At 44.5% G+C, this 14,960-nt stretch overlaps 1 protein-coding gene across 6 annotated transcripts in view; it reads left to right on the top strand.

Moving 5' to 3' along the window:
* Window positions 1–14,960, top strand: part of SRGAP2 (SLIT-ROBO Rho GTPase activating protein 2) — a 244,839-nt gene that overhangs the window by 161,194 nt on the left and 68,685 nt on the right. For all 6 annotated transcript variants that reach the window (XM_031937250.1, XM_031937253.1, XM_031937254.1 and 3 more), the window contains exons 6-7: window positions 7,074–7,289; window positions 8,113–8,241. In XM_031937250.1, the coding sequence (XP_031793110.1) occupies window positions 7,074–7,289; window positions 8,113–8,241 (345 nt within the window). The remainder of the gene's footprint in view (window positions 1–7,073; window positions 7,290–8,112; window positions 8,242–14,960) is intronic.

Consider the following 14,960-nt stretch of genomic DNA (forward strand, 5'->3'; position numbering starts at 1 on the left):
TACTTCTGCCTTTATTTTTAGAGTATCTTCTAGGCACTAAGAAGAGCTATTACTCCATCCTCCTGGCAAAGTATTTGCCAAGATAGAAAACAGTACATTTGTTCAGTAGCTGAGCCCTTAAAAAAATCATTTAAAATATCTTTGTTTAGCAACCCTGGGAATCTCCCAACTTGCCACTCACTCTAGGCAGTAGTCCTTGAATAGTGGTAGAAAAAACCTTTGGTTTTCATTTCAGGACGCTAACTCAGGGCAGGTGGGACAGGCAGTTGAGGGAAGAGGGCATACAAATTCTGTTGACCTTACTCCCCATGTCTGGGCTTCTAATGGGAGATGATGAAGAGACCTGTTGAAGTTGGGATTTTCTTTTGGCAGGAGGCGGAGGGGAGAGTGGGGCGGGGAGAGAAGGGCCTAAGTGGAACTTGAACTGAAGTGAGGAGAAGCCTGGGTTTTGCCACTTTGGCTTAGGGAGAAACTTTCTGGCTTCTTGCTCCCCCCTCTCTCTTCTCTTCAGCCTTAGCCAGCTGTTTTGTTGTTGGCTGCTGGGAAGACCAGATGTTTTCGTGCAAATTATGGAGGCCAGCCACTCATCCTAAAAATGAGAGTGGATTGGGTGTAGTGCTCTCCTGAACCAGATCCAGATTGTTCTGGTCTGCTTGGGCCAAAAACAGAAATTTTCCTCAGAGCCGACCGAGGATCCTACAGCCTTTCCTGAGAGACTGAGTTATCAGATGGATCACAGAAGCTGGAAGACCTGCGCTCTAAGAGCCTGGTCATTACCCACTGGGGTGTTGAGTGCCTCTGGGAGAAAACCTGCAGCCTAGCCAGCACTTTGTCCAGTTGTACAAGGGAGTGGGGGGCACAGTAAACCTTCCTTGAGGATCCAATGGCATTGTTTAGAAATTTTGAAAAAAAGAGGCTTATTTTCTCCTGGGGATAGAAATAGATTTGGGACTGGCCCATCCCAGCCATATGAGATAATAATTGTCTAAAGTTGAGGAACTGGGATTCCAGCCATGCTGCAGTCATACCCCCTTAGAGCATAAGCAAGGGAAGCAGAGCTGAAAGATTCGAGGAGGAATATCCTTCCCCATTCTTTTTTTGAGGAGGGAAGAGGGGTACTCAGGACTCAGATTTCAGTGACGGTCTTAGCCACAGGACTTGGTTTGTAGGGATGGGCCATGGAAAAATAAAAGTTGGAAAAAGTCATTTCTGGCCTGGGCATCCAGAGACCTGAACCCTGGTACTGGCCCAGTCTGGGGCTGGCTGTGTGCCCTCTCTGGGCCTCCATTTCTGCATGTGTGAGAACAGATATTTCTGAGGTCCCATTTGGTTCTCTCTGATGCACTGATGGAAGAAGTCTGATCCGTCTTCGGGTCCGTGGCTGTTTCCTGTGAATCGGACCTCTGCTGGGAGGAGGTCCTTGTGAGTGTGCACAGTGACGTGAGGAGAGGAGGGAGATGTGGGGCCAGAGGCACTGGCTTGAGAGCCCCTGCTTTGAGGGTCTGGGCTTTGCCTTGACAAAGGATCATTTTCTGGGAAGCAGTATTGGGTGTCAGAGCCACCTTCCCATACCACTGTTTCAGGTCACCCCAGAGAATATTTCTCTCTGCATGCCTTTTCTTCCAAATGAACTTGATCGGTCCTTACACTTGGGCATAAGTGGTTTTCATTTTTGGAGTGATTCTCCAAGAATGCCTTTGAAATTAAAGCCCCTTATTCCCCAGGGGAGACCCCGAGGTATTCACTGCCTCAGTCACCGGTCAGAGGGCAGATCTTTAAAACAGACTTGCCATGCAAGCCCCCTAAAGGCCCTTAGCTTGAGAGATTGAATACCAGAATTGTTGGTTGAGTTTAAAGATCTGTGCACAGAAAGCCCTGGGGTTCAAAAAGAAAGAGAGGGTGAGAAGATGGCCCCGTGTTGACAAGGCCTCTTGTTGCACTGAGGGTTAAGGGTCACGGGGATGGTGCTCATGTCTCTCTAAACTGTATTGAACGGGTCCAGTTGACTCCGTAGCATTCTGTTTGTAGAGTCACTGGGATCTGCTCTTTGGCTTGCTAGGCTCCTTCTCCCAAGGCAGGGACCATTTAGCAGCTGACCTGCCAGCCTCCCAGGAAAGGAAGCCCTTGCTGCCATGCAGCTTGGCACCTCCTCTGTGCCCGGGCATGGGGAAGGTCATAGATTTGCCACAGGCACATGTCAGAGGCAGGACTCACAGCTAGGGCTTTCTGGGCCAGGTCTCTCACCACTGTGGGTCAGTGGTTGGAGCCACACTACTTCCTCCCCTTGCCCCTAACCCCTTACTCTATTTTGTAGCTAATTATCTGTGTATGTATTTCCTTCAGGTCAGTGTAAGAGTTCTAGATCAGGAGAGAAGCTGGGTTTTTGTTCTTAGAGAGACCTTAGTCATTGCAAATTCTTCTCAGGGAGCTGTCAGTCTAGGGCTGTTGCGGCCTCTACTATGGCCTTCTCTTAAGTCTGGTGTCACAGTTTGTGTAAGGAGTCTGGGACACTGAACCCCAACTACTGCAGGGCCACCCCAACTTTTCTAGGCCTTTTTCCCTTCTTGAGTTCAGGCTTAGAAGCATTTCTTAAGGATCTGTATGTGAGCCAACCACTGCAGTGGGCATTGGAGATAGAGATGGTAAAAATTAGTCACATTGATTTAGCACTTTAAGGTTTGCAAAGGGCTTTACCAAGTATCTCATTTTACCTTCCTGACAACCCTGGGATGGAGTGCTGTTATCCTCAATTCACAGATGGAGGCTTCATGTCTTTCTGACTCCTCGCCCACTGCACCACCCATTTAGTTCTTTGAATGAAACATTCTTGAATTATTACCTACAAGGATCCCGCTTTCTAGTGATGGGAAATAATATGTAAACAGTCAAGTAAATACAAAATGTGTGCCCAGTAAATGCAAATTAATTAAAGTGCGAGTTGTAAAAGGAGGGCCAGCCCCAAAGTGAGGAAGTCCTGGATTCAAGTCCTGTCTTTTCTAAAACCTGTCGGTGTGCCCCGGGCAGAGCAGAGAATCCCACCCTGGGGGGCTCTGCCAGACTGCAAAGACTATCAGGGGCCTGCTCCGCCCCAGTAATATCAACAAAGTCCTCTGGACAGAACACAGTGGGTCTAGGTCAAGGCACGGGTCAACAGGGAAGACTGCACTGGCTGGCCTAGGTCAGACAGGTCAGGTCCTGCTGCATGACCTTGGGGTATCTCTCTCGGTTCTCCTCTGTAAGATGACCAACGTGGGGGTGGAGAGAGCGGATGGCCTCTGAGGTCTCTCCCACCGTGGGTTCTGCGAGCTTCTGGTCCTCCGAGTCCTGGATACCCTTGACTTTGTACAGCTAGTGTGATAAATGCCTCTTTCCTCGTTCTAGGCTGCTGGGAGACTTGGAAGGCCATATAAATTATTCAGAAAGTCTTTTTAATACTGCTGTGCTTCTGGTATTTAAATATAGCTTCTTCTGTAACAGACCCGACTGTCTCCACTGCTTCATGAGCAAAGAATAGCTCGTGCACTTAAGTAAAATGGTGCAAAAGTTCAGAATAAGGTGAAGCCCACATTAGAACATCATGCATCAGAAATGAGATGTAACCCAAACCTTAATGTGCTTTCAAGGCTCGTCTTGGCTGCCTCCCGGGCCCCAGACGCCCTCTGACTAGTTTAGTTTATTCTTTAGACGAAAGGAAGGACTGAAAGACCGGCTCCTGAAGCCTACTCACCCTTTCTAGCTTTCCCCCACTGGGCTCGGGTCCCCAGCCAAGGTGCCGTTGTTACCGCTCGGCTGTCTCCCTGGCCTATGGATGCAGGGCGAGCTCTGCCGGAATGGGAGCAGGCCCTCCTCTCCTTTGACAGTGACGTTGGGGAGGTCACCAGGCTCTCCCGTGAAACCCCTTGATTTCCCTGGGTCTCCCCATAGTAGCTCCCCTCTTTCATATTCTGCAAATGTTTCCTCTTTTCCTTTCTATCCCTTTATTCTCAGCCCTAGTCAGAGCCCATAAGATTCCATTGCTTTTGAGTGTCAGATTACAGATTTATCATTCCTCCTCTAGTATTGCCCGCATGTAATTCCTCCAACAATTCTGGCTTCCTAGAAGAACAAAGCCAGGGAGGCAGTGTCGTGTAATGGGATGAGAGCCATGCTCAGAAGTGTTCGGGTAAATGTTTAACATCCAGCTTGGAGCTGGGGGGTGGAGGACCGTACACATTTTAAAGTTTAACCATTAATATTAACATTTCCCCCATCATTTTATTAAGTCTAGACAATCAACAAAACAAGCCCTAATTGTGTAGCTTGTTGATTTTTGAAGCGCTAGGCTCACACTAAAAATATAACAATCCACTTCCCATTGGTTCAAGCTGACTCCAGCACGCCCCTGACTGAACCAGATTAGAAATCAACTCTTCCAGCTTCTAGACTGTGAAAAATGGTTCTAACTCAAGATGCACTAATTGTCAAGGGGCTGACCTTTAACCTGTTTCCTTAGCTATAAAGCAAGGGGGTTGGGCTCGGAGGTTCTTTCCAGCTTTACCAAATTATGACTAAACTTCGACTGTCTGGAAACAGGAAGTCCCAGAAGGGAAGAGCCTCCGCAAGGCTCAAGGTAGCAACATGTTTGGGAGGATATGAAATCAGCACTAGGCCTCCTAAGCTTCCGCGAGTCTTTGAAAAGGAGAAGGGTGTGACCTTCACAGTCCGGGACAGCTGCCTTGATGCACAATTGTCTCCTCCTCTCCCCCACCTCCCCAGGCTGCAACTCCAGTTGTTCTTGACATGGTTCTCAATCGTCTGAAAGGCCAAATGGGCATTGGGCTTAGCAGGGAGGACTTCTCCAAGATAGGCTGGGTAACCCAGAGGGGACATGGCACTTAGATGTGTGGGAAAGAGTCCCAGACCTCTCCTAACTCTGTTATTTATGGACTGTGATTTTGGACAGGTCAGTTGACCAGGTGTGGGTTGACTGGACAAGTTCTAGGGCCAATTCCCATGATTCTCTGCCTGTTAACATTTCTCACATTGATTACAAATCTAATCGCTGTCCCTCTTTCTAAGAAGACCTGCAAGTAATTTGAGACAGGCTGGTCCCATTCTCTACATTAAGGCCATGGTAAAGCAGATTCAGGGACTCCTGACCTGGAGAAAGAATAAGCTTGTTTGTGCTGTTAGTGGTTGTGAAACCTATGATCTCTTTACCCTGGGAGGTGACTTGATTCCCCAACAGATAATTGTAATAATTATATTATATACCTATATGTAGAAAGAAAAAATTTAGTTATCTAAAGGATTCAGTTTCATTCGGGTTAGTTATTAATCATAGGTGTACATTCATTCATTGATACTGGTAAGTTACATTTTGTTTTTCCATTAAGAAAAGTCGATTTTCTTTCCCTTCCTTTTCACTGCCATTGAAAACAAATGCAAAAACAAAACCCTTATAATAAGTACACACAATCAAGCAAAACAAATTCCCACATTGTTCATGTCCAAAAAATATATCCCAATTCTGCACCCTATCATCTCTTATCAGGGCTGGGCAACATGGTTCATCTTAAGTCCTCTGTTCTTGTGGTTGGCCATTGCATTGGCCAGTCTGGAAGTCTTTCTGAGTTGTTTGTTCTTACAATGTTTTGTTCCCATACATTTGTTTTCCTGGTTCTGCTGGCTTCGCTCTGGGTCAGGCCATACAAGTCCTCCTATCGAAACTATTCCTTTCATCCCACTGATGCTTTTTCATTTTTTTTGTCCCCAGTCATGTACCCAGGCCAATGCTCGTATGTAATAGTAGTGAGCTAACACTTATGTAGGCCTTACTATGTGCCATACTCTATGCTAAGTCTTTTTTTTTCTTTTTGGGAGAGACAAGTGAGGTTAAGTGACTTACCCAGGGTCACACAGCCAGAAAGTGTTAAGTGTCTGATGCCAGATTTGAACTCGGGTCCTCCTGACTTCAGGGCAGTGCTCTATCCATTGCCCTTCCTAGCTTCCCCTGCTAAGTCTTTACAATGATCTCATTTACTTCTCACAATACCCTGCAAGGGAGGTTTTTATTATTAACATCATTTTACAGATGAGGAAACTGAGGCAAACAGAAGTTAACTGAGTTGCCCAGAGTCACACAGCTAGTAATTGTCTGAGACTGGATTTGAACAGAGGCCTTCTTGACTCTACCCAAGAAATAATAAGTATCTGAGGCTAGATTTGAACTCCCAGTGCTTAGCACAGTGTCTGGCACATAGTAGGCATTTAATCTACGTTGATTGATTGACTTCGGGCTTAGCACTCTATCCACTGCCCCACCTACATGCTCAGTATCAGAGACCAAAAGGAAGCCAGACATCAAAATGGAAATAATTTTGATAAATTCTGTACAGATTACTATTCTTAACAAGAATAAATAAATCAGTATCAAGGACCAAAAGAAAGCCAGACATCACAATGGAAATAATTTTGATAAATTCTATAGTTGCCATTCCTAACAAGAATAAATAAATCCATTGTAGGGAAATTCCCTCGATTCTACTTGAATCCAAGTTGCAGTTTCTGGTCCCTCAGACTGCTGCTCTTTCCTCCTTTCTTTCCTGTTCCACGTCTGGAAGAGTGTACCTGGCCCACAGCTTACTCTGCAGCCTCATGGCACATACTCACCTGCCTTTTGTGAACTTCCCACCCAAACCTGAAGGATTTCCTGAGTCATGGAGAGCAGCAGCATTCATTGCTCTTATCTGTGCTTATCTGCCTGGCATTGTGAAGATACAAATGGGTGATAAGTGCTTTGCCAAGATAAGGAGCAACTTATACAGATGATAATAGTGATAAATAATAAATGTTGATCATGAATAGTCATTGTCCTAATGAGATATGTGGACCAGCATCAAAGGCAGCTCATGTATGCTCTGGAGTGTTCTTTGATGTATGTATGAGCACGTGTGGGGCTCAGCCCCCCCCGGGTTTTCTGTTAAAGATGCGGAGGGTTGCTTGGGATGGGACAGAGGCACAGAGCTTGGACTGAGCTGAGCTCTACTTTGTAATCGACCTTCCAGGCTTGACCTTTGGCGGTTGCCTTGCAGGTGATGAAGACGTATCACATGTACAATGCTGACAGCATCAGTGCCCAGAGTAAGCTGAAAGAGGCCGAAAAGCAGGAAGAGAAGCAGATTGGCAAATCAGTGAAGCAGGAGGACCGCCAGACGCCTCGATCCCCAGACTCCACCTCCAACGTTCGCATTGAGGAGAAGCATGTCCGCAGGAGCTCCGTCAAGAAGATTGAGAAGATGAAGGAGAAGGTGTGTGCTTAGCAGGGCCCAGCAAGGGAACAAGAGGTTGGCGTGCCATCAGTTTTCCCCATTGGTGGTTAATGACCAACTAGACTCCTCTCCCTCTGGTGAAATGGTCATTATTTAGCCAATAATTATGGAGTCTATTTTCTGGCCTCGCCCTGATCCTCCCACCCACCCAGATTCACTACCACGGCCTTCCTCACTCTTGAAACAGTCTTGCACATATTGACTGGTCCAGGTGATGTCCTTGATGGGTGAATGGGGAATGTTAAAGAATGAGGATTTTACTTGCTTTATTCTTCATGCACAAGAAGTATTTTTAATCTAATAACCCGGTAGCTCTTTGCTAAACTGTCCAAAGATTAGTCAAGCTTTCCCCTGAGTCGCAAGGTGACCATTTGTTGGGCTTTGATGTCTCCTCCCTTGCCTGTTGTCACCCCTTTGACTCCTGCAAACAGAGCCCGACCTTCTAGTGATGAGATTAAGATTCCCAAGGGGCCAGAACACCTGGAGCTTGGCAGGGGGTGGAAAAGCCCCAGCAGAGTGCGAACTCTTACAAGGTGGGAGAATTATCTTATTGTTAGAGCCCAAAGGGGGCATGTGTCTGAGATGGGAACCTCATTAACCTTTCTGGACTGATCTACATTATGCCCTTGAATTTTCATTAAGTAGAATTAGAACCCAATTTAAGGGAGTAGCGCATTGGGAGTAGCAGCTTAATTGTGCCTGCTTCCTGAATGTACTGTTCTTTTCATCTCTCAGAGAACATACTCTCCTTTTTTAAAATGAAATTTTTTTTAAAAGTCTGAACTTCTGTTCCCTTTCTTAGCGCCAAGCCAAGTACACGGAGAATAAGCTGAAGGCCATTAAAGCCCGGAATGAGTACTTGCTGGCTCTGGAGGCGACCAACGCGTCTGTCTTCAAGTACTACATCCACGACCTCTCCGACCTCATTGATGTAAGTGTCCAAAGCTGGGGCTCCAGGGGTGGCCCTCACCCCAGGCAGGACTCCGGGGCCCCTCCCCTGCCCCTCACATGGGATTAAGGAGCCAGGGCTGGAAAGGTGATAATCATGGATTTGGGTAGCATGGGTGAGTGTGTTGGCCCCTGTAGGGCATGCTAAACATTCTAATGCATTATTTCATTTGGCCCTCACAACCTCGCGAGGAGGTAGGTCTGTCATCGTCCCCCTTTTTACAGCTGGGGACACTGAGGCACAGAGGTTCAGTGACTGTGCAGCTAGGAGTCTGGCAGGAGTCGCATCTGGTGTTGTGTCTGCTTCATAGCCCCTCCCCTCTGTCCCATTGTGTTGTGAAAGAGGCGGGCACTTACTGTCCCCATTTTACAGAGGGGGACCCCGATGCTGGGTGTCCATTAGGACGTTAGGATGGGTCACTGGCTGTCCTGTGAACCCAGCAGACTGATGGTTTTGACTCATTGGCTTTTGGATGTTCTCTTATACCTTGAGCAGGCAGGAGAGAACGAAAGCTCATCAGAAACAGCTTTGGATGGAGGAACTCACTCCTTTCTGAGACAGGCCTTCTGAGGCCAGAGCCCCAGGGAATGCTGGCCTGAGTCAGGGCCTGGCTTCAAATCTCTCCTTCAGCACTCAAAAGAGTTTTGTAACCCTGAGCAAGCCTCCTGACCTCTGTCTGCCTCAGTTTTCTCAACTAAAATGGGAATAAGAGTAGCTCCTACCTCCCAGGCTTGCTGTGAGGGTCAGATGAAGTACCGCCTGTAAAACTTGTAAAGCCCTGAGCGTGCTACCTGGCACCTGATAAACGTTCATTCCCTTCCCTGGAGAGGTAACTTTATTCCTTTGGGCCTCAATTAAAAAAAAGTTTTTTAATCTGATTTCTACTTGAGACTTTATTTTGAGAATAAAAGGCAAAGTAGGTAAAGAAAAAAACATTTGAGGTTCACTGATAATATGGGTGAAGACAAAGGAATTGATTCACAAGGAGAGAAGCAGAAAGAAAAGGAGTTTAGGGGGGGCCCCTGCGGGGAGCAGGGTTAGAGGGGCTCAGCCCGCTTCCTCACCCCCACTCCTCCACCAGGCCCTTGGAAGGCCTGGTTTTTGTTCCCTCCTTGGATGTGGAGTCTGCCTCGCTGCTCAGGCACCTCTTTGTCTGGTGATACCAATCTGAACTCCTTTCTTTCAGCAAGGTTAAAAGGAAAATCAAGGTTGTTCCTCTGTCCTCTGGGGAAACTTGTTCTCAGTGTTAGAAGTGAGGGGTGTGAGAGTCCGAAGCACTGGTGGGGTATGTCGGCCCCTCTTGCCTCTGGGCTCCAGGCCCACGTGCCCACCGAAGTCTCAGAACTGGCATGATGGTTCCTCAGGTCTAAGGACTGAGCAACCACCCAGGAGCCCCCTTGGGCCTCTCAAAGGCCTTGGTGTCCACAGGCTGCCTCTCTTCAGTGAGAAAACTCAGCGCCAAATTAATGGCAAAGACCTTTCCAAGAACAAGCCATGTGGCATCTAATCCTAATTATTTTTTAAAGCATTATAGTAAGTGCCTAATTGCACAAGAGGGTTATTCTGGGTGATGTAGGAGAGAGTTGTAAAAACCTAATAACTGCTCTCTCAAAGTTCCTAATTCTGACAGTGCAGAGCGTGCTTTATTAGTCAGGGACACTTTATAGTGAGCAAGGGGTGAAGGATGCTGTGATTTCCAGTGGATGAGAGCAGTCTTAGGTGGGCCGATAAACAAGTTAGTCTCAAAGCTGGGGCAAAGGGGTTTGAATGAACTTCTCTTAGCTCTGTATGTACAGGGGTGTGTGCTGGTGGTTCCGGCATGAGAAGGTAGAGCTGAGGAAGCCAGAAATGATGCTCCCTTAATCCCAGCTGCGAGGGGATGGACTTTGAGACATAGAACAAGTCACGTTTCTATCCGTTGCCATCTGTGACACACACACTATCCTACCCACTTTTCCAGGGTGTCAGAGCTCTAAGGGAGTGTGAAGCAGTTATTTTTGTCAGTGCTATGTACATTGCCACGAGACTCCTTCCTCTCCTTATAAAACTGTGCAAGATTGAAACCCAGATTGTCAGAATCCATGTGAAGCATCTGACACAGTCAAGGAAATCCTTGATTTCAGGCCAAAAAGACATTCTGAGCTCACTTAGCAGTGTCTGAAGGCTGTCACTTCGCTGGAATGTCATTTCTTCTCCCCCGTGCTCCTGTGGCTCTCTCCTCAACTCAGCAGATGGATGAATGAAGAACAGGGCATTGTCCCCACGTTAATAGCTTGAATGTTACAAGGAGAGCTTGAGAATTAAGAGTTCTGTGGGCCAGAGGCCAAGCGAAGGCTGCAAATGCGTCTTCTTTTGTGCAGCATTCAGTTCATTTGAAAAACTTGAGAATTGAACTGAACTGTATAAGAAGTTCTGCTGGAGGAATTTCTTGTCCTCTCTCCTGTCAATTAAAAGGATGTGTGATCAAACACTTCATTTTCCCCATAATATCCCTCATGGAGGTTGGGAAAAATCTTCTAGCTAATAAAGGGTTAATGAGCTGTCAACTTAGACAAGTCACACATGTGGAGGAGCTATCATTAAATTCTTATAAAAAATTGATTTCCCCAGAGAGCGTTTCCATCAAACATTTATATAACCCAGAAAGGGCCGGGGGAGCCTGGCACTCCCAGAATCATTTGGGCAGTGAAATTCCCAGAAGCCACTGGAAGCCTTGTGTGCCCCTGGTGTGAGGGGAAGATTTTGCTGTCTATACTTGCCCAACCTCACCCAGGAATGGGAATGAAATATTCAAACTGTTTATCCAGCCTTGCCAGAAACGGCTTTTTTCTCTTAAGGTTCAGTTTCCAGCCCTTACCTCTAGAAGGCATGTGGCTGGGCCCAGGAGCCCTCTTCCCATACCTGCATGCTTTCCTGTATGAAGAAAACCTTGTTCTTTCATGAGGGGAGTCTTTCAGAGAAGCACAGACAATGTATTATATCCCCCAAATTTGTTGTTGCTGGGAGTTTATTGTTGGTCTGTTGGTTTGTTTGTTTTTTAATTAGCCAATTCACTCTTCAGGAAATACAGTGAGTAAAACGAATGGCATTTTAGAAGTAAAACATATTTCATATACCAACCTGCATAAATTGTTACTCATCTTATATCCTATTACTTAGTCAGCCCATGTCTATTTATAAGTTTGCCCAAGGGGAGGAGTCAGAGCTTCTTGAATTCATTCCAATTCTGGTCATGATATGACCAGATATAATAAAACCATGATATAATAGAGAATGCAGGGTTTGGAGGCGAAGTCTACTTTTTTGGGTTGGTTTGGAGGCAGTCTGGGTCAGGTGACTTGCCTAGGGTCACACAGCTACTCCGTGGCTGAGGCCAGATGCGACTTCAGTTCCTCCTGCCTCCAGGACCACTGGTGCTCTCTGCACTGGACTCACTGGCCACCCTCATCCTGCTCTACTCTTGTACCCGTGGACCTTAGGAAAATTACATATGTTTTCTGGGCTTCGGTTTGTCAATTTGTAAAATGACTGTGAGGGGGACTCGCAGGAGACCACATTGTCTCTGAATTCTTCTCCAGCTCTAAATGGTCTCATTCTCCCCACTAAATGTCTACCATGTGCAAGAAACTGTAGAATGATCCAAAGAGCTCAAAGCCCATAGGTCTCTGGCCATGAGGGACTCACATTCTTGTGGGAGAATATATATTTGAATGAAAAATTAGCAATTTAAGGCAATGCCTTACAACATTTCTGTCTCCCTGGGAGATACTCTGGCTATTCACCCTGTATGTAACAGATATTGTAAGTGTTGCAATGGTCACTATCATATAGATAAGAAAGCTGAGACTCAGGGTGACTTGACTCTGGAAGCTCAAGGAGTTAAAGTCAGGATTCAAATCCAGTCCCGGAGTTTTTTCCCGCTGTGCCATGCTCTTGGTATAGGCTTTGACAGATTAGTGTTTCAAACAGTAAGCATCATCGATATCACTTACCTGGATTTTAAGAAAGCATCTGACAAAGTCTCTCCTGCTGTTCTTATAGAAAACATGAAGGACTATGGGCCAGATGAAAGTCCAGTCAGGTTGATTCAAAGTGGGTTAAACAATCCCAAAGACAATTAAATAGTACAGTGTGTGCTTGGAAAGATCCTTAGTACTAACCCAGGGAAAAATGCTTTGTTCTGTGGTGCTTAGCTTTTTTATTCACAATTTAGATACAGAATGGCACCCTAAATCGACAGATAAAACAAGGCTCAGATGAGAACAGTGAACTCAAGTTTTTTAAAAATGGAATGTAGTAAGCATAAAAAATATCAAAGGTTGCAAATGCAAGATGGTTGATATGTGTAGAAGTAACAGTTTATCTGCAAAAGATCTGGGGCTTTCAGGGTACTGCAAGCTCAGTATGAGTCAACAGTATGAGATTTAGTAGTCAAGAAAATAAAAAAATAAAATACTAAGAGGCATTGTATTTTAGGACTAAAGAATTCATGGTTCCATTGTCCTCTGTCTTGGTCAGAACACAGCTGGAATATTGAATTCAACTTTAGGAACCACATTTGAAGAAGGATATTAATAAGTTAGGGCAGGCTACCAGGATATGGTGAAGGACTTCAAGTTCATGCTATGGGAAGATAACTTGAAGCAAAAGCAGATATTGATCCTGAAGAAGACTTAGAGGAGGTGAGCTCTGTTCAAGCAATCTGAAGCACTGTTATCTGGAAGATGGAGTTCAGTATGTAATGTTTGGGTGAGACAGGTAGTCTAGTGAATAGAATGCTACCTAGAGAATCAGAAAGACCCCAAACTCAAATTCTGCCTCAAACACTATCTTCTTTCTGCCTTAGTTTCCTCTTTTGTAAAATGAGGATAATGATAGCATCTTACTTATGGGGTTATTGTGAGGATTAAATGAGTAAAATGGTTTGCCCCCCCTTCCCCAAAGTACTATAGAAATAAATGCTTAGCTATTGGACTCTGAAGTCAAACTAAGACAATTGGTATAAATTTGCTAAGAGGTTGATGTAGCTTGATGTCTAGGGAAGGGGGGAAGTGGAATTCCCCAAAACAAATTCCTAAAAATTGCAACTTGCTAATAGTGGGATCCATTCTCTGGGGAAGAAATAGGCTCCTTCTCACTGAAAGTCTTCAAGCACAGGCTGACCTTCCAGTTGATTAGGATGGAGAGGAGAGTCACAATAATAATGATAATGATAACCACAATAATAAAAAAATTATAAATAAAATAAAAATAAAAAATACACAGCACTTTATTGTTTACAAAATGATTTACATGTTTTTTTATCTTACTGGATCCATTGGATCCTTGAGTCTTATTCAAGTATGGATTAGATTAGATGGCCTATTAGGTCCCTTTCTACTGTGAGATTATTGCAGAGTAATCACAAGCTAACATTTATACACTTTAAAGTTTGCAAAGTGCAAATAAATAAATAAAATAAGACTATTGTTATTCCCATTTTACAAATGAGGAATCTGAGATGGAAGAGTTGTGATTTATCCAGGACACAGCTAGTAAGTGTATGAGGTAGGATTTGAACAACTCCAAGTCCCATATACCATCTAGTTGCCTTATTGTGAAACTTGGAATGCCAAGCTAAGGAATTTAGATTTTGTTCTATAGACCTTACAAAGCTATTGTAGACTTTTGAATAGAGAGTAACATGGGGAAAAAAAAAGAAAGAAAGAAGGCCTAAAGTGATAACAGTACAGATTGAAGCAGAAAACTAAAGGTGGTAAGGAAAGACCAATTAATAAACTAATAGCATGGATATAAGGGGCTATAGTAAGTTGATGGCAGTGAGTTGTAAATTACAATCAATATACACTTATCAGGTCCCTGTTAAACACCACATCACCACACTAAGTCTGGAAATACAAAGAGAAAAACAAAATACAGTCAAGCAAGGAGGAAAGGATAAGATAAATATATAAATAACTTAAATCAAGTTAAGTAATACAGATATAGAAAATATAATAAGCACACAGGAAGAATCCAAAAAGAATGGGTTGGAGATGGGGAGAGTCCTTTAGCCAGAAGACTATTTAGGGAGTTGTGAAAATTGCAGTTACAAAGGCAGTGGTATAAACTAGTAGTGACAGACAACATTTAATCACTTTTTATGTGTTACTTTGTCTGCAATACATGTATGGATCACAAAATGTAGCATATGTATATTGTAGAGAGGATTCCTTAAAATAACAATGGCTTTTTCAGATTCTGTCCTATAATACTACTATTAATAAAAACAATAATATATTATCTCATTTAAGACTCACTTGCAACCTACTTTGAAGTAGGCACCATAGGCAATGTTACTTTACAGATAAGAACGCTAAGGCTAAGAGAGATAAACTGTGGCTTGACCACAATTATACAGCAAGAAAATATATCATAGGAACATAGCATAGGAATCATGCTGGGAGAGAAAAATCAGAACAACAACAACAAAAACAAAAGGGAAAAAAAAGTGAACATGGCTCGTGTTGATCTACATTCAAGCTCCATTGTTCTTTTTCTGGATGCAGATGGCATTTTCTATCCAAAGTCTACTGGGATTGCCTTGTTTCACTGAATCACTGAGAAAGAACCAAGTGTTTCATAACTGATCACTGCACAATCTTGCTGTTGCTGTGTACAATGTATTGTACTTGTTCTGCTTGTTTTCGCTCAGCATCAGT

Source organism: Sarcophilus harrisii, chromosome 4, assembly GCF_902635505.1.
Source record: "Sarcophilus harrisii chromosome 4, mSarHar1.11, whole genome shotgun sequence".
In the NCBI taxonomy this organism is placed as follows: domain Eukaryota; kingdom Metazoa; phylum Chordata; class Mammalia; order Dasyuromorphia; family Dasyuridae; genus Sarcophilus; species Sarcophilus harrisii.